This window comes from Mya arenaria, chromosome 7 (genome assembly GCF_026914265.1).
Source record: "Mya arenaria isolate MELC-2E11 chromosome 7, ASM2691426v1".
In the NCBI taxonomy this organism is placed as follows: Eukaryota; Metazoa; Mollusca; class Bivalvia; order Myida; family Myidae; genus Mya; species Mya arenaria.
In genome coordinates this window covers 65052069-65078662 of record NC_069128.1, presented here as the reverse complement: position 1 = coordinate 65078662, position 26594 = coordinate 65052069, and the positions used below count along the sequence as shown (strand labels likewise).

Sequence of the window (26594 nt, the reverse complement as noted above, 5' to 3'; positions counted from 1 at the left end):
TTCGATAATAGGGTGAATGAGTAAGGTTTGAATTTCAGGATACTTCTTACATGCAATGGAACGGCAGGAACAGCGATGGGTGAGGAAATTTTGATTGTTTGATTTGTTATACAATTTAAAAAAGTATTCAATAACATGAAACAAACTGACTGACAAGGACTGTTAGGATTTTAAAGACTAAATGCACGTATAAAATATGCTCAAATTACCTAACTTTATCTCATTTCATATTTCAAGTTTGTGGCGAAAAAACAAATAAATACCACTACAGAAATCTGCTGCGGAAAGCTACCTCACGGAAGGTTTAAAGACGGACACGAGTTAGGATGTTTTCAAGGTTTGGGTCAATATTTGTTATTCCCGTTTGTGACCAGTTCATGGTAGCATTATTGTTGTTGTTGTATGCTGATGGTTGTGGAAATGTTGGTTGTGGTTATTGCTACAGCGACGACGTCGACGATAATAGTATTTGAACTGTAAATATAAAATGAGTTCTATCTTTAGTAAATGTTTTTTATCTTATTTTTATCAGACATGGTTTTCGACAAAACGCTCATGGTTGCTTGTGGAGGTCGACTGGAATTCAGAACAAGTGTGGAGAGGGAATACACGAAAGACTTCTTCTGCTGTTTTGGCCAGTTTCATACAAAGGATAACTATGACGGTAATACTGTCTTTTTTCTTCAGATACCCTCTAACCTCTCACTATTTCTGTGATGACAATATGTATTTATTTGGGTATTCTTCGCACTAAGAAAGAGCACCGGACTGCATACGTCAACAAAATATCTAATACCTACTACATGGTTTAACTTGCTATCCAACAACTTTCAATTACATAACAAAGGTTACCAGGAAACAGAAACAGCATCAACGCGCATTTAAAAAAAAACAAATGCTAAATTTGATAATATATATTTGTTTTGGATATAAAAGAAAAGTTATTTAGAAGTTTGTTCGGGCTGATCCCGTTGAACTGTTTTTATAAAAAATAAAGTTTAAATATAACGACACTTTTTCATGCTTACTTTAGACGTTTTATTTTTCTAAAACATGATAGGATGCTGTCATGGTGATAAGGAGCGGTTGTACAAACGCAGATTGCAAGAGTGTTGCAATGGTGTCGTGGTCGATCGCAATATTGGTACTGCTCAGGTGTGCCGCGGAACAGAACTGGTGGATAGAAATGACGGAATAAATAGATTACGTCAATGCATAGGACCACACGGACAAAATATATTATACGATTCAAGCCGCTATGTTTGCTGCACACAAACCGGTAGGCTCCTATACATTATATCACAAGCGGCATACTTTACCTCTGACCATTTTGAGTCAGTGACCGAACCATTTATTAACACCCATATGTGTGTGCGTATGTGGCATTTCTATATTGTTTTTTATGTTGTGCTTCAATTATTGTATGTAAGCTCTTAACTTACGACACTCTACAAGGTTTTAGTAATTGTTCTATGTTCCATAATATTACAAGCGAAATACTGAACCTCTGACTGTTTTGAGTCAGTTACCGAACCATGTATTATCACCTTTATTTGGATTTGTGTAAGGTCATTTTTGACGTTGTATCTTTATCATTAAGTGTATGTTAGGGATTAATTTATAACTCCCCACAAGGTCTTTTTAGTACCTCCAAATTCCTTTCATAATTATATTTGGATCACAATTTAAGTATTTTTGCCTAAATAGCAAAACCAAATTGCAGTATTGCCTTGTTATATTTTGAAATAAAACATTATTATTATTTTTGCCATTTCAGGTATGTTGATGACAAAACCAGACCCAGGTCCATATTTCTGTCACGATGATGGGGTATATAATTCATATCAAATGCAACTTCTACGTCTAAACAATGGCACTAAAGTTGTAGTCCAAAAAGGCATCGAAACGTGTGGGAACGGTAAGCATTATTTAACGCACGGGCTGATACATGGTTTTTGATACTGAGGGGCGAAACGTTAGCGACACAGCTATGGACTGCTTATCCTCCAAATGTCGAAAGATATATAAAGTCTACGTGTGTTAAGGGGCCTTGGTGGTACTTCCGCACGAACTATATATTCTAGGCAAATTTATCTATTATATTCAGCCTTTTACTCCAAACGTGATATGGGAATTTTCAGGGTGAGTATGGGGAGGGGGAATATAGTGGTACGTTCTAGAAATATTTCAACAACAAGTGAACCTAATAAATGTACTCACCACAATACGGTTCCCTATTGTACGTTACATACATACCTTTCATATGTATACGAACATCATCATTCACACGAACATGTAGATATCCTTTTATCAACGTTTTTATTTAAAAGAGGATCGCTTATATCGCGTTTGTATTCGATATGTTGTTTGTGTTTTTCCTAAACACAAATTTCTATTTCAAATGGTATGAATATTCATAATGAGTTCAATATGTATATCGTAACGGTCCGCTGTAGGCGGCGGGTGTGCGTTCATAGTGTAACGGTCCGCTGTAGGCGGCGGATGTGCGGTCATAATAATATTCCGTTATAAACGGAAGTACGTTCGTAGTACGTATGTTAACTTGGTAATATGCAAATAAGCAAAGCCGGGCTCTGTGAGAATAGAGAAGTTAGTGGTTATAAAGACCAGTGGACCCCTTCGGGGTCGAGCATGCTTTACTCTCAAGGGATCTGTTGGTGTTTCTTTGACGTCGCACGTTACAACATCTTATAAACAAGCGTATCGTAATATTATTCTTTCCAATTCATTCTTGGTTGTTATCAGTTATGTTTTTAACCAAGTAGTTTTGCTGATACTGGTTTATTGAATTTGCAACTTGAATTTTTATTGAATGTTAGCCACTTTTTTGTCTAACGCAAGAAGTCAATATGGTGCAAAAAACTTTTAACGATTATACAGCAAAGTGTTTATTCAATTAATCATTTATGTTTAGTCTAATAATTTTCTGCATATTCATCATTCGTTCATATTGTGAACATTTTCTTTTCGTAAGATATGTATCTACATATTTTATTTAATGGTCCATTACCTAAAACATATTAATGTTTAGTTTACGTCCTGATTTCAGCTTTTATTACAACGCAAGATCCTTTTTATGACATAAACTGCTGCGACGGTATTGTCCATCACGTAGAAAAGAGCAAATGGAATACGATGGAATGTTGTGGGACAAAGATGTTTAACTACACAAGCCAAACATGCTGCAACAACACTATTTACAACAGTGATACGGGTTGTTGTAACGGACGTAAGAATCACATATTTACGATATCTACATATCAAATAATCTATTGATAACATACATTAATTCACTTGAACATTGAATATTTTTACATCTGATCGGATTCAAGTTCTTTTTTCAATCACAAAAATACAATGAAAATTAAAATGTCATATTAGCCGGTTGTCAAACAATCAAACATAAAACCTGTTAAGAACCATAAGGTAAAGTTTAAAACGACACTAACCGGTAGACGTGAACGTACGAACACCACAAAAGACAATACACGCAATAAAAAATTCCAAATCACTAATTAATAAGATAACTGCCTTCGGCCGGTCAATGAAACAAAGCCTTTGTTAGTGCTCCGATGAGAATTTATGGTCACTGTTATTAAAATAAAATTCTAAAAAATAGAAGGAAGTCTTGAATTTTGTCTTTTAATTCATGCCATAAAAAGAACTTTTTGTTTATACTGTTTAGTTTTAATCGCCGTTGACCTTGACATACATTTCTAGATGTTTTATTATCACACGTAATCCTCGTAATTTTATATATTAACATGCTTGGAATAAGAACTAAAATCGTATACAAGGAAGAATGTACCTTTCCAAAACCCACAGAGTCGATAGTAAAAACAAACGTTAGAGTCGGTTAAACAAGTCAGAGAAATAGTGTCGGTTTTATGAACCACCTTAAATTTTGAGTGGGCAGTAAAAGCGACCTTAATTTAAATGTCGGTAGTAAAAACTATCTTCAATAAATGTTCGGTAGTAAAAAGGATCAACAATTTAAGGTCGGAAGTAAAAACGACCTTAAATCTAGGGTCGGTTCTAAACACTACGTACCATTTACGGTCCATAGAAAATAAGTTCATATGAGGTTTAAAACCTATTTATATCGGCTTTGTTAGCAAAAGCAATCAAAATGTCATGTTTTCTTAAACTGATAAACCCTAAATAAACAACCTGAGTAGATATTTGAAGGACACACTTAATAAGTTGAATGCTTTTAGATACACCTTACATTCTGAAGGCCGAAGACTGTTGTGAAAATAAAGTCATCGACAGAGCCAAGGAGTTGTGTTGCAGAAACACCATAGTGACAAAGACACATCCTTCTCATTACGAATGTTGCTACATTAACCGAACATGGACAACATACAATGAACTCGATCCGCCTGATGTAAGTAGATAAAACTAATAGAAGTAAGAATTAAAATTCAAACTCCTTACTCCTATATCTAGTCGACTACTGTGTGTGGATCTGATATACGTCAAGGAAACAATGGTCTTATTATATATATAATAATGCAATAATGCTGAAATGGAAACTAGAAACACACCTACATGCAGCAACTATCTACGACCTTTTCGAAGCTACAAAATACAATCTCTAATATACATTGAATTAGAGATACACAACGTCAAAAGACAACAATATCGGTATCAACACATTTTGGTAGTTCCCGGCATCGACAATGACTACCTTTGTTTAAGTTGCAGAATTATTGAAAAAAAAAATTCTTTGAAAAAGTTAATGAAATATTATTCTATATCTTTTTATATGTGATAATGTTGTCTAACGTTAATCTTTCAGTGTTTGAAGTGTCATAATAAAATGCTGGTTGCTGGGGTTACGTAAAGTATAAGTATAATTGCAATAGTCTGATATGTATATATTCAATCAAATTAACAATTATATATTGCTTTTTATTCTAGGAGTGTCTTTCGAAACATATAAGAAATACATTCCGCATCAGTCCTACAACACCAGGAAGAAGGTCGAGATGGAATCAAAACACAGCAAATGAAACTACAATGAGAATCCCATTAGACGAATGTCCGTTCACAGAATGTTACAATGGGAAACAACGTTCAGCTTGCAGGAAACTATATGGTAACACGTAATACGATATTCGGTTTATCAGCACACAATATGTGTGGTGCGGTATCAGAAAACTTATATTTTCTAACCTAGATCTCTTTTTGATTTTAGTAAAACCATTACATAAATAATGAGGCATGAACGATCATGTTGGTTATTTGTTTGCCTTTTCAAGTTTGTAAAGCAATTATAGTTTGGTTTATTTTTTATATTTTAAATTGAGTCATTTAAAACAAATAAGTAAGTGAAAAATATTTCAAAGCCATTTTACTAAACTTACAGAGCTTGATGTTTATCTTGAAGACGTACTTTTAATCACTAATGGATCAAATCTAAACGTGACAATTATCCAGCCGGATGAATTTGTTAACAGGAAAGTCACAATTTTTATGCCATACACTTGCCCATGCCTCGAAAGGGGCTATGTATACACGCTGTTTTCAAGCAGGAGATGGGTTCGAAAATTGACAATATACGGTGACCATACGTTTGCAAACTTTCCAACAATAAACAAAAAGGATTTTATTGTGAAAAGAGGAAGTGGGGAGACAAACTTTACATGTGAAATTAGAGGAAAACATTCCGATTTCTACAATTCATGGAGAGGGTCACCACTGTATTAAGATTTCACACAGTCGTTAAATTGGGTATGCAATTCACGTTGGATAAAAACGAACATGCAACATTGAGGATTAATCAACCATGTTTTCTATGAATCAACAGGACCATTGAAGAAACAGGAACTCAACGAAGGAAATTGATCCGAACAAAAACTTACATTTGAATGAAAAATTGACCTTCGATTTAGAACAGGAGAGCGAGTTGCTTGCTTACGACAACTTAAAACATCAGGGAGAAACGAATATGTTGATATTAGATCACCTCATCCTTGATCTTCACGTCTGCATGATTCCATTCGATATGTCTGCATGATTTCATTCGATATGTCTGCATGATTCCATTCGATATGTTTGCCTTCGTATAAAGTGATTACAACATACATCTATAAAAGCAAAACACACGATTTATATAGAATTTATAAGTGTGTTATGTTTAAGTTAACATGGATTTTTTTCACTTTTCAACTCAAATTTGTGGATATTTTGTTTTTATTGTAATCTTCTTATGAATCAATTGTATGTATTATCAAATAACAATTATTGGTACAAACATGTAAACCGATGTCATGTATTAAATGTGAAATGTTTAAAACAAAAAAATGATTTGCAGTGTTCTGTAATTACACAGTGGAACTACTTTGTTCTGTTTACCTATGTTGGTATCGTTATCTTTAAACGACCCAAAAATATTTTTTTTTAAATGTTTGTTGTACTCTTCAGGCATTGTTATCAGTATCAACGGAACATCTTGTCCAAAATGCCTAAGTAGCACGGGAAGTACATTAACAGCAAGCCATTATACATCCTATTACCATTAAGTCAGACCGAAAGAAAATAAATTGTTGTGTTCGTCACTGAAGGTAGCAATGAAGTCTTTTCATTCGCAGAAAGAAAGTTGAGTTAGCTTCTCTGGAATACTCTCTGAACAAGGAACAAATTTTAAAGCTTTTACAATGTTGATATCGAAAGCAAACATAACTATTGGTTATCTAATAATTATTTAATTGATTCTCTGACATCTTTGGAAATTGCTCATTGTGGTTTTCATTGATATGTCGTTTTAAACGACCACCAAAATGTGACACTTCCGGCAAACTACGGCAAACTACGACTTCCATAATAAAGCATGCTTTCACCTTCGATGACAGCTAATGTATATTATTTCTATTTTATGACTCAAGTAAGTCTAAAATAAAATAACTAAATTAAACAGAGAGTGCCGTTTGTCCTATTTCGAATATGTATAGCTTTCCATAAAGATCTCCATTGGAGAATGTAAATACTAGATGGCATGCATTTTGACAAAATTCGAGAAAGATTGGTAGGACATTAAGAATACATTAAAAATAAAGATCTCCATTGGTAGGACATTAAGAATATATTAAGAATACATTGCATTAGAATAAGACATGTTTTATTTAAAACAATATACATAGTGGAATACTTCTCATTCTACATGTATTTTGATTTGTCTTTATAAATATAAGAGCGCCTTCCGACCCAGGAAAGATGAAAGATTTTCGTTTTTATTTCTTAACAGAACGGTGTTATTATTCTCTGGCTGTTTAGGAAAGATGGTTTTTCTGTCAAGTGCTTAGAGTCAATGTATTCATATTACGGTCGATACTTTTGAGAGAAATCTGATTAACTAACTGCATTATCTCATTACAGGATTATCTCTCTTAGACTGTAAATTTATCCTATGGAATTCGCTCAAGAAAGGTGTTAACAGAACAAAGATCACAGGAAGCGGTTGCAAACAATCATCCATGGTTTTATTCTGTCGCAAAATGAGATAAATAAACAATGATAATACAATTGGTTTTGTTCTTGAAAGCAGAGTTTTGCCCTGAAAGTATGTTTTGTTCAAATTTCGGATTACTATATCTAATCGACATGGTTTTTTTTACTTATGTCATAGACATGCCGTGAACTTTTCTATTTTAACGTACTACAGAAATACTGAGTTGAGATTTAAATAAATTTTTGCTGTCTTAGAATATTTAATAAAGGTGATGGTGAAGATAGAAATAAAACATGAATTGTATGAATACAGTCTCTGCATAAACAAGACGAACGCATAATACGTACACTCTTTTGACGTCTATCTTGTAAAACAACGGACATGAAAAAGAACAAAGTAAAATCCTGGCAGTTTAGGAGAGATGGTTTCTCTGTCAAGTGCTTAGAGTAAATGTATTCGTATTAAGGTTGATACTTTTGTCTTGCTTGCTTACGCATAGCATATTTAATTTCAGACATTAGGGAGATTGGGCAAATCACTATTCCTATTCCATATTAACACCTCCTGGGAACGCTTATCTTAATATATGTCAAAGTTGAATTACATGCCCGTTTATTTTAAGTTTCAACAATATAATAAGTATAAACATTCAATATTATGTTGGTACAGACTCATGAAACAATTCAAAATTTAATCTGCAAATATAATTTCAATTCCAGATGAGCCTCCATCTATGTGACAAACATTTAACACAAAAAGAAAAACCAACAATAAACTACAACCACAATTATTCAGAGACTGTTTCACGTAAGTATCTTGAAATAAGAAAAAAGAAAATTTAAATTTAATTCACATAAGTATTAAAACCTTTACAGCATATCTTCACTAATCCTAATCTTCTTATTACTCCCAAACAAGATTTACCAAAATTAATACAATTGTATAAATATACCAGAAGGGATAAATTAATGTCGAAAACAATGGTTCTTATGAAGGATACAGAGTTTAGTTTAAGAGAAATGTGAAGAAAACACGGTATTTCTACCTTATGAGACTATAGTAGATCGCAGTTAATCTTTTAGCATTCACCAATGATTTAATATTTTCGGGTTTTCAGCTATTAAATATATTTTTGAGAATAATATGACATTGAATGTTTATTGCATGAGTTCATTGGTAGTCAAGGTCTGCGACAAATGGAGTCCTTTGGTAAACCAAGCTTTCTTGGTAAAAACATTTGAAAACAAAGCATCTAATAGTTTAAGCCCGGAATTATAACTGTTCTGGTTTCCCTAGCTAATTTTCCGGTACAAACGAAATCATACCTTTTTACACACACATTTCTTCGGAAACAATACAGTCATTGGTCTGTTACATGAAATTCAATAGCTCGAAATTCACCGTTTATTTGTACCGACACAGTTGTGTGAATTCCAGGGTATATCTATTTACCTAACATACATTGTTACAAAGTATTTTCACTAAGAAGAACTAACATAATAGTTTAAGACGCACGTTTAGCTTTCGGAATTAAAATTCTGTTAAGTCACCCGCCTTTACTAAAGTCATTGTAACACATTTTTGTTGCGGTAAAACTTGTCATTACATTGATCGTCGACGTTTGATCCAAATACAAATGGGTGGTACTGACAATGACCAATAAGCGTTATGAGTTTAATGACATTGCCATTTGAAAAATAACGAGGACGACGCCACCGACTCCGACGTCGGACAAAATAATCACTATGTTTTGTTTTATGCTTAAGAGGCGACTCAACACATAACCATACATTCGGTTACTTTGAATTTTGTTCCTTTGAGCCCATGTTAGATTACACGACACGTTTGTTTTTGTGAACAAATATTAAAATATGGCTTAGGTAGCAATAACAACGTAACGTCGTTTTTTACACTTCCCTATTCCGCACAATGCTAATACCACTCCTCACTCCAATGGATATTACTCCTGCAAACATTTATACTTACTGCCGAAAATGTTACCAAAATAATCATGAATAAATTATCTATCAACTGTAGTACGGGTTTTATCTAATTATGTGAAACAAAAAAAAACGAGCAAAAATTTTCACAAGCATTTTTTGTAATATGTCGTTTTTCTGCCGGTCTTGGGACGTTTTGACTGTCATTTTATACTTTCGATTTCGGATATTTTAAGAATTGTTTTGATTGTCAATGACTTTACAAGGATACATTGACGTCTCCTGCATCGGTGAGTATAACTTTAATGAATTATTATGTATATTTTCTGCTTTTATTTTGACAAAAACTGAAACAAGGGATAAAACATGCTGAATTATAGGTCCAAATCGAAAGAACAACAATGCATCATCGAATTTCTGAAAATTCATTCATTTATCTACACAGTGATACTATCCATTTGATTCAGTAATTTGTCGCATTTTTCCGCAAGGGCTATTTATAAACACATCGTTTCTGAGAGTGGCCAAAAACAAGAACAATTTGATGACTCATAAGGCATGCAACCTGAAAAGCCGAGAGTATCCGAATTAACCAGGAAGTAATTTTTGTTTACTTTTTAAATGCCAACCTTCGTAAATAGTAATTTATTTTGAGTAAACATTGAGGTAGGTTTATGCATATCATTGTTTTATTATATTTAGAATGCTATTTATAAGGGGTTGCCAATTCTTTTGCATGAACATTGGTCAAATGTTTTATAATTTGAATAAATAAGACATTTGCAAGCCAATATTGGGATTGGTTTTAGTGAAATAAACAGACCGGGTTCTTTAAGGATCTGGTCACTTTCAGTTTTAAAAAATGTAAATAAACTATTGGGGAATTGGCAGTTATTTTTTATTAAGCCATTCTATATTATTAATTAAGAATCTGTCAAGCTGAAGTTTGTTATTGTTTATGCGCATGTTTCTGCAACGGGCATTGACCGACAAATTCATATTAAATAACTTAAAAGAGCTCGACAACCAAAGCCCAATTAATCAAATTACAACGCCAAGTTTCCATTTAGTGTTTTATTGGTTAATAAGAAAAATGCAGGCTGGCTTATATAGGCATTTCACAATTGAAACTAAGAAAGTAAGCATTTTTTTAAATCTTCTAAACAGTTAATTGGATGCCTACCAATTTTAATTGTTTATAGATCATTACATTATCACCAAGTAACTAATACTTAAATAATAATTGGAAAGTTTCAAATTTCAACATATCAATGTTTTAATGTGTAAATTTCAGGAAACATTTTTATGTTCTGTATAGTTACTTGGATTATAAAATCACTCTCTGTAAAAATTATTCAACTTTTCAAACATTATTTGTCTTCAGATTTATTGTAATTCCTGTTATGATAGGATTTCAATTGCTGTCATTAATTTTCAACTCAATGTTTTGATTATTCATTTGAAATTATTTTAAACTTCACATTCCGTAAATGGCTGTTCTTCCTTTTTGACTAAATATTTTTTATATAAGTATTTTTACACATTAGTATGTCTGCCAATTCATGGGTGGTCAGTTTTGTCATTTATTAGTCTTTTTTCCCTTTTTTATTTAATCTTTTCTTCCTTTCAGTGAGAAATAAAGCCATAGAATACATTCATACCACTCAAATTCAGCCAGTCAGAATGATGGGAAGGATTGCAGAACTGGGGTAACTTAGAACTATGATGCATATTTACCAGAGAATATCTCATAAACATGCCATTTGCTTAATTTCCTTTGAAATCATACCTGAAGTTATTGAGAACTCTTTATAAACTTTGACATTTTGTATGATGACATATTTTATTATTTGTAAAATAAATGCTTTTGACATTTTTTTTGAGCTGTAAAGTTGAATTGATTCTTAAATTGATTCTGGTAAATACCAAACTGTGTATAGACATCACACCTCATTACATATATATATATATATATATATATACACATAGTTGTCCCTCTCTGAATAATACATAATTATCTATGTTTCTGTTTACTTTCAGTTTCACTCTCACCTGACTGATGCAGATTCAGTAACCTAATTGTATGTACTTTTTTGTCAAATTGTATTTATTTGCTCTATTAAAAATATAATGTTGACTTTTTTGAGGAATAATTTTGAAAGGAAAAATAAATTATTATAGAGAAAAGGTAATTTGTTATGTACAAAAAGTGGACAAAAATGTTGAACAGTATGAAGTTTTAAATTAGAAAATCCTTATTTCTCTCTGTATGTATGTCAACTTTATTAAGACAATATTAAGACAATATCTGGTAATATAATGTATTCTCTTAATTAAATGTGATAAAACCTTTTTACACTGTATGTATACATCTGTATATGTATGTTGCCATATAAACTGAATGCATGTAGTTTCTTTTGTGAACATGTGTATTAATTGAAATCAACACATTCCTTTGTTATATTTTCAGGCTCATGATGGTTTCTGAGAAAAAAACAGCTTGGTGTAATTTGACAGTATTTTTCAGTATTTGACAGTGGTTCTATCATGCAACAGTCATACCATGAAGTGTCTCACAGATTCTCTCTCAATTCTTGCAATATCCAAGATTACTGTGTAGTGCAAAGAGGATTGATTTTCTTGCAATAAGAAGTATCTGCACTTCCAAATACCCCTGTACAGCATGAACAGTTCCTTCATTTTTTGAGTGATTATAGAGTGAAAATGTTTCCATATAAAATGTTTTCTTTTTATGTGTAAAACTTGGCATGAATGGTTACAAATACATGCATGGACATTATGATTCCAAATCTATGCACATTTTGATTCCAATAATTAAAGTATTTTAAATTTGGTTTGAAACAGAAATATTGTCCTTATGTTTGTTTCTAAACATTATCTGGTATTATTCGTGTTGATAGTTTCCATGTCAATTTAAAAAAAAGTCGGTTCTTTTAAAGATGCACTCTTACTCCCACATAAGATTTACCACAATTAATACTTTTGTTTTATTATTTCAAAAAGGATGAATAAATGTTGAAAACAATGGTTCTAATGAAGGATGCCTACTTCTACTCGAAGGAAATGTGCATAAAAGGCAGTATTTCTACCATTTGAGATCATAGTAGATCACAGTAAATCTTTATGCATTCACCAATCATTTAATATCTTTGCTTTTTCAGCTTAAATACACGGTTACAATATTTTTATCAATACTTAATATTTTCCAAAAATGAATTATTAAGTAAGTTGTTAAAGGGTTAACAGTCAAAGTATATGTTTGTTATACATGTGTATGCATTGATACTGAATAAGAGTGTCACTTTAAACAGTTGTCATGGTAACTATAGAGTCTAGTTTTCTTAAGAAACTGTAATTGTTGTCTAAAAACCTTTGTATTTTCAATGTGATACTCTTTAGCATGTCCGCTTCAGTCAATGAAATATTTCTGTTATTTGTTAATCATTTGGTCATACTTTGTATACAATTATATTTATAATTTAACCTTGAAAATTGCTGACAATCTCATACTTATATTGAAATATTCAGAATTGCTAGATGGGTTGAAGTTCACCTTTATTACAACTGTCAGGCAAATCATGGCAAGATGTACATAATTCTCCTTTTTAACAAAAAGCGATGTTTAAAGCATTTTTTTTTATTTTTATTGAATGGTTACCATGACAACTAATTTTTTGTTTGCCTTTAATCTTCCTATTTATAATACTATTAATTGTTAAAATGCAACAGTCAAGCAGTGAATGGAAGAATGTAAATGTTCTTTGTGTTTTACCTTTTTCAAGCTCATTCTTCAAAATGTAAAGCAATTTTAAAATTTCTTAAAAATGGACTTTTTTTCATCATTTTTTTAAAGTAAAATAATTTGCTTAAAACTTTGTTTAGGTTCTGATATTTAGGAATGTGTATTAAATTTATAGAAAATAAACAAAATGTGTTGTTTGACATTATTTATTTCATTTAAATTCCGAAGTTTTGAATTTGACCTATTTTGGCAGAAAAATTGATAAAAATGTAAAATTAAAAGGGCCATAATTCTGTCAAAAATTGATGGATTTTGAAAAAATGTGCATATTTGAGTTTGTAATGACGTAACCTTTAAAATGATATATCACTTTAATATACCGCATTAAATTAATTTTTTACGTTGTTATTGCTAGCTTAGGTGATAAATAAATAGTTTTGCATGTAACAGCTGCTGTATGTTTCTAAACACAAATTATGATTAAAAATTGAATTAAAACAAAACCTGCCTCTATTCAAACTATTTGCCATTACTTGTATATTGTTACTGAATTAACTTTCCCTTCTCAGCACCCGATATAAAACAACATAGCATTTCTTTGTTTTGCCTAGATCTAAGTGCGTATAAACAGGAACCTCTTTACATGTTAAATTAATGGGATTGACTTTGTAGAGCTCTTTGCTTTATTGATAACATCGTACATCGTGATAGGTCGTACATATATGTCAATGTCGAAGTCCTTATCAAAGTAACACTGATTGTGCAATCATTTCAGAACATATTTTAGAACAAATTTTCTCAAGCCGCGATGCAATTTACATGGTAAGTCACAAAATTTTATAAAAAATAAAAAATATAGATTGTTCTAATCCACTCTCAATTAAGTGTGTACAGTGTGTTCAGTGTAGTAAAAGGCGATTAAATAGTTCGCGTTTATAAAAGACATTAAACATTGAATTAGTCGACTATTTCTTTCAGATGAATGTCATGAAACTATCTCTGATTTGTTTTGCGTTGGCTGTCTCTTTTCAAAAAGGTAAAATGCATTTTTTGGCTATTATTCTAATGATACACATATATCATACTTAATTACGAACGCATAATATTTCTATATCTGCTTCCGCGATCACTCGTCTCAAGAGTTAGATCGCTAGAACTACTTTCTCTGAAGCTCGGATAGTTATATATCTGCTTCCGCGATCACTCGTCTCAAGTGTTAGATCGCTAGAACTACTTTCTCTGAAGCTCGAATAGTAATATATCTGCTTCCGCGATCACTCGTCTCAAGAGTTAGATCGCTAGAACTACTTTCTCTGAAGCTCGGATAGCGAGTAAGAGTAAGAGCGCCCGTCTTTCTATCGTGAACGCTCGACCAGATTTCTTCAGCGTCTGTGGCTACATTTATCGCTAAAGCAATTGTTGAATACTACCACTGTATTAAATCGAGGTTATAACTTCCAAATACGACAGATCATACTTCTTGCTAATTTTACAAACCCAAATCGTAGTTTTAACATTTGAGATAATATGATAAGCGTTGTGAATAGTTTGTAGTACCACAATGAGTATCGATTCAATGCAATTATTTGTCGTCCAATGAACCACTTTGAATGATGAACTGCTGCATGTATGCCTTCGAAGGCAAACAGCTTAAGCAACAAAGACAAGGTTTTGAACCATTAAGAGGAGCGTTCTACTATCTACTATGTCGAGTGCAAGATAATGAGCTTGATCGACGATGCAAAATACATTTTATTCATCTTGAAAATAAAAGTTATTTATTTCCATATTAATACATACAGGTACATTCTATATTTGTAAAATGAATGAAATGTTCAATGCCTGCCACTATGAAAGGAAAGCGAGTCCCTTCAATGCCAAGTCTCTTATCTTACAGTTTGACCTGCTTGTAAAGCAACGATGTCGTTGAGCCTCGGTACAGCACAACTGTGATCGACTGTCCAACAGATAATGTAAGCATCTCTGCGATTAATAAAAATTTCGACGCCAAGCATATCATAAAAAGTAGATGTTTTAATGCGCCGCAATATTGTCTCATTGGCGGTCTCAAGCTGACGCATTTCATCAAGTTTATCTCAAACATGTCACTATTGCAATCCTTTTAATTTTTTTTTTTTATACGTTTATACGTTAGAGTAAATTAAATGCATTTTCTATTCCTTTAATTATAACAGCCCAGCATCCACGAATTTAACAAATGCGCGTTGAAAGAAATTCAGTCATTACTCGCTATGCCGAAGTCATTTGGACGTCGAGAAATACAAATTATATAAGCGATATAGGCAAAATACAACAAGTGTTTAACTAAAACCCACACATTTGAAAACAGTTCGACATTTCCAGAATATCGAGATAACATATTTCGAAATAGCGAGATTCGACTGTATGTATTATTAAAAAAACGAGCATTTATTGTTCAGCTTTATCTATATTAAACGTTATTTGTTTAGCTGTGTATAATATCACGCTTAAGAAATTGAATAAATTGTCTTGGCATGCTTAAAATGAAGAATTGTTTTCATGCTGTGTTCTCTCTAGGTGTGTTATGCCGAGAGGACTGTACATGGATTTGGGGAGCCAGGATTCAAGTTGGGATGCATGACATCTCTGGTTTGATAACATTGTGAAACCTTGACATTATATTAAATGTTCGAGTAATGTGTTTTATAATTTAAACTACTTGACTTTTATTTCAAAAGAAACGTATCTGTAATGCAACACAAATTAAATACTCATCAATTAAACACTAATGTAAGATTACAGGGACATACACTGTTGTCAATAATTAGATAATTATTATGAAAAGATAAACCGACAAACTTTGTTTGTGCTTGTTCATTGTAAAGTAGTGTAACTACCCACCATAGCCCATACCACAACGTATAAAACACACATCAGGCATCATATAATACTATTTGAATGATCATATAACACTGTTTGCTAACTGCTTATGTATCGCACACCACAACAAAACTCCAACAAATAAGAATGTTCACAGTTCAAAGGCATCTAACAGCACAATTGTATCTGATTTTATATTCAGCGCACAGGACACAATTATCCTCTATTTACTTCTGACTACAGGCATGCCAAAACGTAACCACAGGCTCACAATGCGTATACTGTTGTGGAGAAAATCTCGGTAACCATGAAGCGTGTGGAGTCCCAGGTTAAAAGATTTATTGCTTATATTGGTAACGGTAACGACAGGCACGTGCTGTATTTACTGTTGAGAAAATCTCGGTAACCATAAAGCATGTGGACTCCCAGGTTTGAATATTTATTGCTTATATTGGTAACGGTAACGAAAGGCACGCGCTGTATTTACTGTTGAGTAAATCTCTGTTACGATGTATGGTGTGGAGTCCCAGGTTGGAACATTTAAATTGACATTGGTAAAAATAGGCACACACTGCATTTACTGTGAAGAATATCTCTGTAAACAAGAAGTTTTTCGGGTCCTAGATTTTGGCATTTATTGTTTACATTCTTTCAAATACAGTTTTTATTGCGTTATTTCTTTATATATGGGACATAGTTCAATTTATAAGAATGCTAGTTAAAACAGAAATGAATACTTATAATTCAAAACTCGATGTTCAATGTTAATGGCACAACGGTCACATGCTAAGAGGCATAATTTAACAAACAGTTCATACCGTTATAGATGATTATACACCTTACATTGCTCCAATCATTATACATTTTACAGGTTATCCCTCCGACCGCGGTGTAATATGCTATAATTGCCAGAACGACCCACAACCAGAAGGCAGATGCCATTATATCGATGTGTGTAAACCATGGGAGGTGTGGCTATATAACTGGTTGTCAATACTTATTTATTGAAGCTGGTATTAACTAGTACTACTGCCAATTTAAAGAGGCTGTGAGTATGACGCTATACCGGGCCCAAGTTCATGTGGTCTTTATTCGATTGTGTCTTTCAAACAATGTCGTTTTTGGCCCTTGCCTTGTGCCTCTAAAACGGGTAGTTTTTAAAAGTTCAAAAACTGCACTTGTCTCTGTATTTTTATTGCAATTGTGAACCTACTATCTGTCTAAAGGCGAGCAGAAAATGCCTATAACAGGAGACAACAACAACTTTTCGATAGAACTGATATGTAGGTATGTTAAAATATGAACGTATATATTTGAAATACAATGAACCGATTGTGTAGAACTTTGTTACTGCTTATAAGTTAATGGATACACGTGTGATCCGCTGTATCAATAAAAAAAATTGAGAAACAGCTGTCGTTAATTACATTATTAATTTTCACATAAAAAAGGTTCAGAACAATCAGCATCATGTCGTTTACTCCGGTGATTAACACTCGCATTCAAGGTTACACTACTTGTTTCAATTTGTTGTTAAATGCTTTCTCACTATTATTATTTCACTTATTTTATTTGTTCTCAATTTTGTGGTAAGGAACTTGAAAAACATTGCATATCTAGTTCATATCTAGTTTATGCCACGTCCGAAAGCACAAACACTACTTTTGGGCAATGCTAGGCAAAACGTTTATCGATTAGCCAAAATTTATTAATGCATAAGTGTTACAAAACATTTAGGCCCGGCATAAGTTGTTGACGTTGATGATTGGTTGATTTTAAGTTAAAACCCATATTTGATATATTTAGGCCATTCTCAACGATTGAACTACATAATATGGTAAGACCTAGTTGTTCGACCTAATTTAAGTCGAATACCAGTATTCGAATCTGAGCTTTAATTGTTAAATTCAGATTATAATTGTTCATTTCTGCCTATCGTAAATATACATGCATCGTCACACAACCAAACATCAAGAAAACACATTTGTTGATAAGATGGCCATTTAAGTGTTAATAAAAAGCATTGTTATCTGTAAAAATTGTTTCCTACATTTAAACATTTATTTTTCGATGATTCCACGAAATGATAGGAATGACAAGTTCTCGGCAGGGACGTCTTTAGGCGCACTGTTTACACAACATCTTGCATTGCAAAGGGAGTAAGTATAATATAGTTAATGTCAATTCCTTTCAAAAATGGTTTATACCACTATTAGAAATAAGGCAAATATGTTTCAGATGTATAATGCTTTCAGTTTAATAATATTTTTAACTAATTAACACATGTTAACATGCAAATAATATGACATAATGGGATGTACAAAGACACCCTACAATACAAAGTTGGCTGGAGGAACATAGTCAATTAACAAATGAAAACAATAACTTATATTCAATTTCCAGTTACCAAATATATATTTTAAAAAAGAAGTAATTTACAAAGCCTCAATACATAAATATGTTGATTTAATAGTGTCAAACACTTTGGCACTTTCAGCAGTTCCTACTCTGGTAACACTTCTGCATAAAAAACGCAGATGCTTTTCGAGCCATTTTTTAAAAACTTCATTCTTAGAATTCGATCAGCCTTAAAACATTACTTTCGTACCTTCGGGCACTTATTGAACTTTTCTAACAATACTTTCTGTCAGTGCTCAAAGTGAGGCAACATATAGCATACTGAACCTTACGATCCCCTTACAAAAATACTTATATTTTAATTAGCAAAGTAATATGACGGAAGATAAGAAGGAACAGTAATGGTTCTTAAAGGCTGAGTTTAATGAAATTGAGAAACAAAATACTTTGCAATTATATTATATAGAGCAGACTAGATAGAAAATGGTGAGAAAGCTGCCTTATATTTTAGCAATTGTGAAACGAAAATATTACTGATAAACAATTGTCATTTTTTGAAAGATATGATTAATCTTTTTTATAAACAGGATGATATTTTAAAGATATTGGTCAAATTTTTTAAAATAGTTAACGGTTATAAACAGGATGATCCAATTTCTTTATTTATTTGTATTATGTGCAGAAATGCATTCTATTAAGAAACGACAGTGCCCAATTTGCAGACGATACATCTTTATTATAAGATGGTACAGAGTTAATAGTGAAAACTGCCAAAGAGGAGTTGTATTGATTTTCACAACTGTCAGGTCTAAAACAATCAACATTTTATAAAACAGTTGTTAAGTCAGTTGTATTGCTATTGTTTACACACCTATTAATTAATCATTCCATCAAATGCTTTTATAAACAACTCAATTATTTATTCTCTGAGTTTGTATAGGATGAACTTCCTCAAATAAAAAGTACAGCTTCATTACTTTTCGGACAGTTTTGTACTGTTGTTCCATGTTTCTTGTTTGTGATTGTTTGTTTCTGTGTTATATGTCTTTGGCGTTTACCATATTGTACCATTAAACGGGGTTTATGCTTAAACTGTTGGCTACCGAGCTTGTTTCTGTAGTTTGTCATATAAATGCTGTAATAAAATATTGCCAGTGCTACAGCATATATTACAAAACGTGTATGCCTTTTGTCATATATAGTAGGTTTGTATTGCTAGGATCTATAATATTAGTTCCAAGTTTGACTCATTGTTCCAAGATTTCAAACAAACAACTCTTCTTTGTAAAATAGAAATAAAATTGTTTCAACATTATCAGATTTTAATAATTGCCTTAGATTTGACATTTATATAATTTATACACAAAATTATCAGGTAGAAATGTGTAATAGTTGTAAAGCGTTTTCTATGTAATTGTTTTGGTCTTCAATAATATTATACTATAATAGGGTTAGGGTTAGTACTTTCAAATAAAATGTAACGTCATTTCTATTTTCTATCACTCTTCTTACTACCGTCTTCTTCCTGTCTCTTTATGTGTTGTGGTCATGTATTTATGTAAAAGATGATATCTTTTGAATATCATTGGTTATATACAACTTATTTTATATGAAATCTATACAACTTATTTTATACAGTCAAAATTCGCTATGTCGACGTCGGATATCGACTTTTTTCTCCGGTCCCGAATTTATTCCTTCTTATTCTATATAAAATAAATCTGCTTGAGTCGATTTTTCTTTCTCGATTTTTTCGCTATGCCGACCTCCTGTTTCAGTCCCTGTGGTCGAATTTCACACATTTCTCTTGTTTCCTATGTCGAACTGTAGACCGAGTTGTAGGTGTATTCATAATGGTTTGCGGCATGTCGCTAAATTACCGTACGTGTCAAAATAACAAACTGTCATAATTGGAGGTCTATTGGTGAGTGTAAATAATTAAAGTTGTTTGTTTATGTTTTTGAATAAAAAAGACATTTATTGCTCAAGGCATTCATTGAAACGCACAAGGACGCTGATGACTTCATCGGAAAATTCGACAACATTGAAAGTTACGTGACGAAGAAATCTTCTATACAGCATGTAGAAAACAAACAGGCATAACGACTATTTGAAGTTGTTGTCATATGTGCTGTACTGTTTTCTTACACTGTACAAGTGTATGTAAATGTGGTTTTATATCTGATTTGTGTAATTAAAAACGTGCATTAATTAAATGTAACTCAAATAATTCACTTCTTTTTCAATAAAACGTTCGCTGTGTTCATGACGGTAACAAGATCGTTCAATTGCAGAAGTCGGATGTCGGACATAATTCAAACTCAAAGGTGTTGGGATTGATGATATTTTTTTGTAATTCGTTCGTGTCGAATGTTCGTTATCTCGACTTTTTCCCTAGGTCCCGACAAAGTCGGCATAACGAGTTTCGACTGTATGTCATAAACTCGCACATTTTTTTCAGGATCGTCCTCGTGTATATTATGCGATGTAGGTCACAAATGTCCAAACAGCGGAATGACCACTCCTATTCCTTGTTCCACTGGGTATGTTGCAGCTATTGGGTCAATAACGTGCACACAATGTCGTGCAGGTATGTTGACTTCTTGGGTGAGTGGTTCAGAGTAATAGATGTATAGACGTCCACCTCTCACACAACAATTTGTCATTCCAATTCCCAGCGGGGTATATTTACATGGTATCTTAATAAAGGACGCAACAACTGGTTTCTTATCCAGGAAACGGACTCGATCGTAATTAATATCAGCTTTTGTATGTCTTCACAATCAAGCTAAAACAGAAGTGTAAACTTAGTACTAGAAATACTACTAAAGTTACTACGGAACCTACCAAACAATTATATCCACGTTCAAATTACATAATATAAACATCACTGTCGCCTTACCTTAACTTGATAATCATGGTTTTGACAAATACTCTGTCATGGATTGCTGGGGTTCCGGAAGAGTTGCATCATTTGCTACGTGCGTTGCTTCATCATGTGGTGTGTGCCTTGTATGTTCATTTGGTACGTGCATTGCACTATCATGTGGTGCATGCATTATATGTTTATTTGGTTTGTACATTGCATCATCATTCGGTGTGTGCATTGTATGTTCATTTGGTACGTACATTACATCATCATGTGGTTTGTGCATTGCATAATCAAGTGGTTTGTGCATTGCATCATCATGTGGTTCGTGCATTGACCAATGTATCCTGCCATGATATAAGCGTTGTATCGTTACATTTTAAGGGAATTGTATGCTCACATGATGTGTGAATTGTATGCTTTTGCATTATGTACATTGCTTACTCAGATGGACAGTTTATAGGCTATCTCATATTATAAATTATATAAAGCTATGAAATAAACACACAATGCACGCAACACGAAAAAGAGTAATACCCCTTACTCCTTATCACGAAAAAAATTAAGTCAAATCTCAATCTCAGTCTCAACTTGTTTTACCACATACCATCAACAGTTATTAAACATCATATATGATATTGTTAAGCTTTTCAAACGGAATTTTCTCATGTTGATTGAAAACATTGGTCATGATTATAAAGGAAAAGTATTCTACAGCACAAAATGTAATTATGAACATTTAAATGTCTCAAGCAATAACTTAAGGATATTTTTGGCTTTAGAAAAAGCCTTCCTTGAAATATTGACAAAAAATGTTTTATCAACACATTTTATGAGGAAATATGGTTTAAAAATGCAAAAAGCATTCAAGATTTTGAACCATGATTTGCTTTAAATGTGGTAAAATGAGTTGAGGCTGAAATTAAACATAAGTATCTTTGTGATATTGGGCCAGATGGCAAAACGAATGTCTTGAAGTTTGGGATCTATTGTTCAAAGAAAACACTCATGTTTGTGTTACCCCTCCCTACACCTTGTGAATTCCTTCGTAAATAAATCCGGCGTACCCTGTAGTATTGTACAATTTTGAGAGTTTTGTGTACAGCATATCCCCACATACCCCTTTAAATAACGCGTTTGAAGGGAAAAGGTTTTTATCATCTTATTACAGGCGAGATTGCCCTTCCGGATTCCACCTCTTGCTTGCCATGCCCTGGTGGATATTCTTGCAGTGGTGGAAACAAAATAATGTGTTTTCCCGGCTTTTACAGTCCCGAAGGAAGTGAGTCAAAGGTTTATGCATTCCGCCTACATTTTAATGTAGTATTGTTGTTAGGAGACATTATATCACGAATGTACATATATGTCGTTTTCTAAACATCATTATATTTAGAAAATACCGAAAATGAGGACCAACTCAGTTGGCGTAAATTATAATAACCATATTACAATCCAACGTGTGTTATCAAAATGAAACATTCGTAATTTCATCATATGGAGGGACGACAAAAATATCCACATACTAAAAGATCAGTTATGCAGGGTGTTGCTCATGTTACAAACATGTCGTTTTTTATCGCCTTTGGTAATGAAGGTGGCAAGCGAACGACAAGTGCTCACTGTGTGCAAACAGAATCTCATTTGTTTATCTAAATAATACTCGTCATGTCTATAAATGAACGATGCAAAAACAGAGGATTTAAAGTATAAACGGTTCGGTCCAAAATCGTATAATCCCTGTTTATATGAGTCGAAAGTTAGCAAGAAACACAGACGACTTGTTTTAATTAATTGCTGATGGAATTAATAGTTGTACTTATATAAATGGGTTCAGAAAAAAGTCTGTAATTAATTAGTTTGAAACTAATCAATAAAATATAATTGTTTAGCCATTTGCCGTTGTTCAATTAATCATTGTAATCCCGATATGTCTGCATGATTCCAGCAGCTGCTCTGAGAACAGGCTTAGTATAGTGATATTGATCGGGTTCATTTAGGGTTAGTCTTATTTCCGTTTGTATTTGTAAAAATTGAGGTGTCGGAGAATTACCTTTTGCAGAAAATAGACTGTTTTGATTATGGTTGAAAGAAATGAAATGTATTTGTTTCCATAGTTATTCGAAACAACGTATATAATATTTATTTAAGTTTGTTGTGGTACTTGTATATTATAGGTTCTATTTGCTACCAATGTTCCAGTGGCAGGTTTTGCCCTGTTGGTGCCACCTATGAAACCGTCTGTCCCACTGGTTACTACAGTTCTGTAGCAGCATATTCATGCACTATTTGCCCAGCAGGGTACTACTGCCAAAATACTTCCAACCCTCTCCCTTGTCCTACCGCAACTAGTAGCAAGGAAGGATCATCTACTTGCTTTGGTAACATCTATCAACTTAGCAATCGTCACTGTTAATAGTTTTATATTTATGTTTCTGGCTTAATGATGTTAGATTATGCTAAGACTTTTTCGTTAATTTCATTTATATTTATTATAATATGTGTACAAACATGTGTGTTAACTTAATGGCTATTATATTATGTGAATATTATAGTTCCAAACAGCTGCTACGATTTGTTAAACAAGACCGGAATTCAACGAAGTGGAGTGTGCAATATAACTACTTGGATGTCACATACAACGATTAATGTTTACTGTGACATGGTCACCGAAGGAGGTGGCTGGACGGTACAGTGTTTATATTGACATTCAAGTTGCCTTATATACACAGAAAACATAATGTATAAATATCACTGGGTTAATACTTCATTGTGAGGCGATCTTATGAACGGAATGTACCATAAGTATATACCATTCCAGTCACATGTATTGACTATCTTTTGTAGTACACACATGAGATGCTTTCGTTTCCATAAAAAATAATCTGGAAAAGAACATGCACGTAGTTTCTATTCTTGGAAAATGATTTTTAAAACTGTTATGTTAAGAGTTCATATACTTGATGCCCTTCTGCTTTCATTCAACATGTACACAAGATAAATATACGATTTACACATAGTAAGTATTATAAGTTTTATCTTTTAGTTTTAATATTATTATTATTATCATTATTATTATTATTATTATTATTATTATTATTATTATTATTATTCAGTACGCATTGATTTCATTGCAGGAAACGAGATATATGAATGTTAAGTACACGAAAATGAGACTATTACACGTATTAATGCCTCCGCCATTTAAGGTGTTTCAACGAAAATTCGATGGGTCTGTGGACTTTTACCGGAATTTCACTCAGTATGAAAATGAACTTGGATCGGCTTCCGGAGAGTATTGGCTAGGTCACGAAAAATATTCGTGATAACGAACATTCAATAAAACCGAAATACTATATGTGAATAACTAAACCACACACATTTGCAAACAGTTCGACATAACCAGAGTTCGACACATCGAAATTGAACTGTACAATAAAACGATTGTGTTCAATAGTCAATCTTTATCCTCGAACATTTATTATAATCTTGCTTCAAATATGCCTCAAATATGTTCAGAGTCATATTGGGTTTTTTTCCTATGGGTAGCTCTGTGTGCATGAAAGGTCCCTCAAAAGAAATGATGACAATATAAGAATAACATCTTTAAATCAAGAAAACTGAGTGAGATCGTGTCGTATCATGGCCGTTTCGAAAACAAAAATTAAGATGTTAAAATCAAAACACGGATATTGAAAATATTTTGATGCTCAATGAACACCTTTCTCATCAAAATGAGATACATTTTTATATTGATTATACATAGATGTTTATGATGCATTTACAATAACAAATATGCTACTTTGGTTGAAGCAAATGCTATTTCAGTGGAGAAAAAAGAGTTGTTGTTTTTGTAAAATGTTTGTTGATTGGCCCATTTTGTTCGCATGGAAGAATGAAAACGTTTAGGCTGGAAGTAATAGCTACTGAAATATCTTTAGGCCTTAACAGTAGATGAGAAAGTTAAAAGGAAAATTATCTCATTGACCTTTTGGCTATTGCAAACATATATTTATCGTTAATAAAAATCATACATTTAAGTGATTATATTCAATACTTCGTGTCCATTGCATGTATGCGATCTAAAAGAATTGCAAATTGGATTTTTTATGCACATAGAACCCCTCTCAGGGATTGTAATAATATGATAAAAAATGTACAACAAAAAACCCACAAAAGACTGAGGGTAATGCATGTAGTGACATCTGCATCAATAATATTCTTTTGCATAAACATATTCAGTATTATAAAAGTGCAATTCGGTTTGAATGCAACTTGTTATTGATGCGTCATCAACGAATAATACTGTCGATCTGAAATCATCAACGTGAAATTGTTTGGTGTTAAGGTAGCACACCCCTAATGAAAACCTCCACTTGAAACTCAATTTTAATGCTTTAGCCTATGTTGTTAAGCACAGGACTACAAATCTTTTGAGGGTTTTAAGGTAGTGGTTTGAATCCAGCCAGTAGCACAAGTTTTTTTCTTCTTTGTTTTCATTAGCTAACATTCTTTTACAAAAGTTAATATTGTATTTTCATTAAAAGTAATTAAATACATTTTTACATATAAATATAAGCTTTTGTGAAGATTTTATAACTTGCAGGCACGGCTGAAATAAGTGATTGGAAATTACAAACTTTGTTGATTTTAAATGAGACGGTAAAACATTTTGATTTTGTGGCATAATGTTTTTAAAACATTAAAGATAATTATTAATAAAGAACAGGTCATGAGTATTTCTAGAACTTGTTATTTTTGCTTTTAAACGTCGATGTTCCAATTTTACACAGTCAAAACAGCACGTCAAAATTGAAATACCATATGGCTATTTCAGTACAGTATGATTATATTTGTTGGTGATGTGATCAATCATATATTATTTTTGAAATCAAATATATTTCTTGTTACTCTGATACCAAATTTTTACCAAAATGTTGAAAAATAAATAAAATAAAGGACTGTTCTTGTCTCTCGGGTGTTGTCGTTTTTATCGACAATTCTAAAATGAGGGTATGGTAATTCAAATTTAAATAAAATTGTTATTTGACGGTAAAATTTTAAATTTTGTTTTTGAATCCAGGAAATGATACACATTAAGAAATTATCAAGCTGATCATAGTTTAAAATGGTGCCCATTAGGGGTGTGCTACCATAACGGAATCGTTTCTTTGATGTGTATGTTTATATCACTACTGCAATGACCTTTTTCATTGGAGTCGGGCCAAGTAAGAAAGTTAATCATGTTAGTTTGAGTGGGTAGACTGCACATGCAAGATTGCTATGGTTTAATGCTATTTGTTTCATAAACATGTGGCAGTTACACGGGAC

The 26594-nt window shown here is 32.6% G+C and overlaps 1 protein-coding gene and 1 long non-coding RNA gene across 2 annotated transcripts; both read left to right on the top strand.

The window, feature by feature from the left end:
* Window positions 1–253: 253 nt before the first annotated feature.
* On the top strand, window positions 254–5838 carry LOC128240058 (uncharacterized). The gene is made up of 8 exons (XM_052956544.1): window positions 254–337; window positions 533–664; window positions 1061–1279; window positions 1778–1918; window positions 3071–3250; window positions 4239–4408; window positions 4945–5122; window positions 5393–5838. Exons 2-8 carry the CDS (start codon window positions 535–537, stop codon window positions 5731–5733), a joined length of 1359 nt encoding a protein of 452 aa, XP_052812504.1. The 5' UTR covers window positions 254–337; window positions 533–534; the 3' UTR covers window positions 5734–5838.
* A 3730-nt stretch (window positions 5839–9568) lies between these two features.
* Window positions 9569–13666, top strand: LOC128240062 (uncharacterized). Its single transcript, XR_008262033.1, has 4 exons — window positions 9569–9704; window positions 11045–11123; window positions 11455–11495; window positions 11885–13666. It is a non-coding gene; the product is annotated as an uncharacterized LOC128240062 (long non-coding RNA).
* The last annotated feature ends 12928 nt before the right edge of the window (window positions 13667–26594 follow it).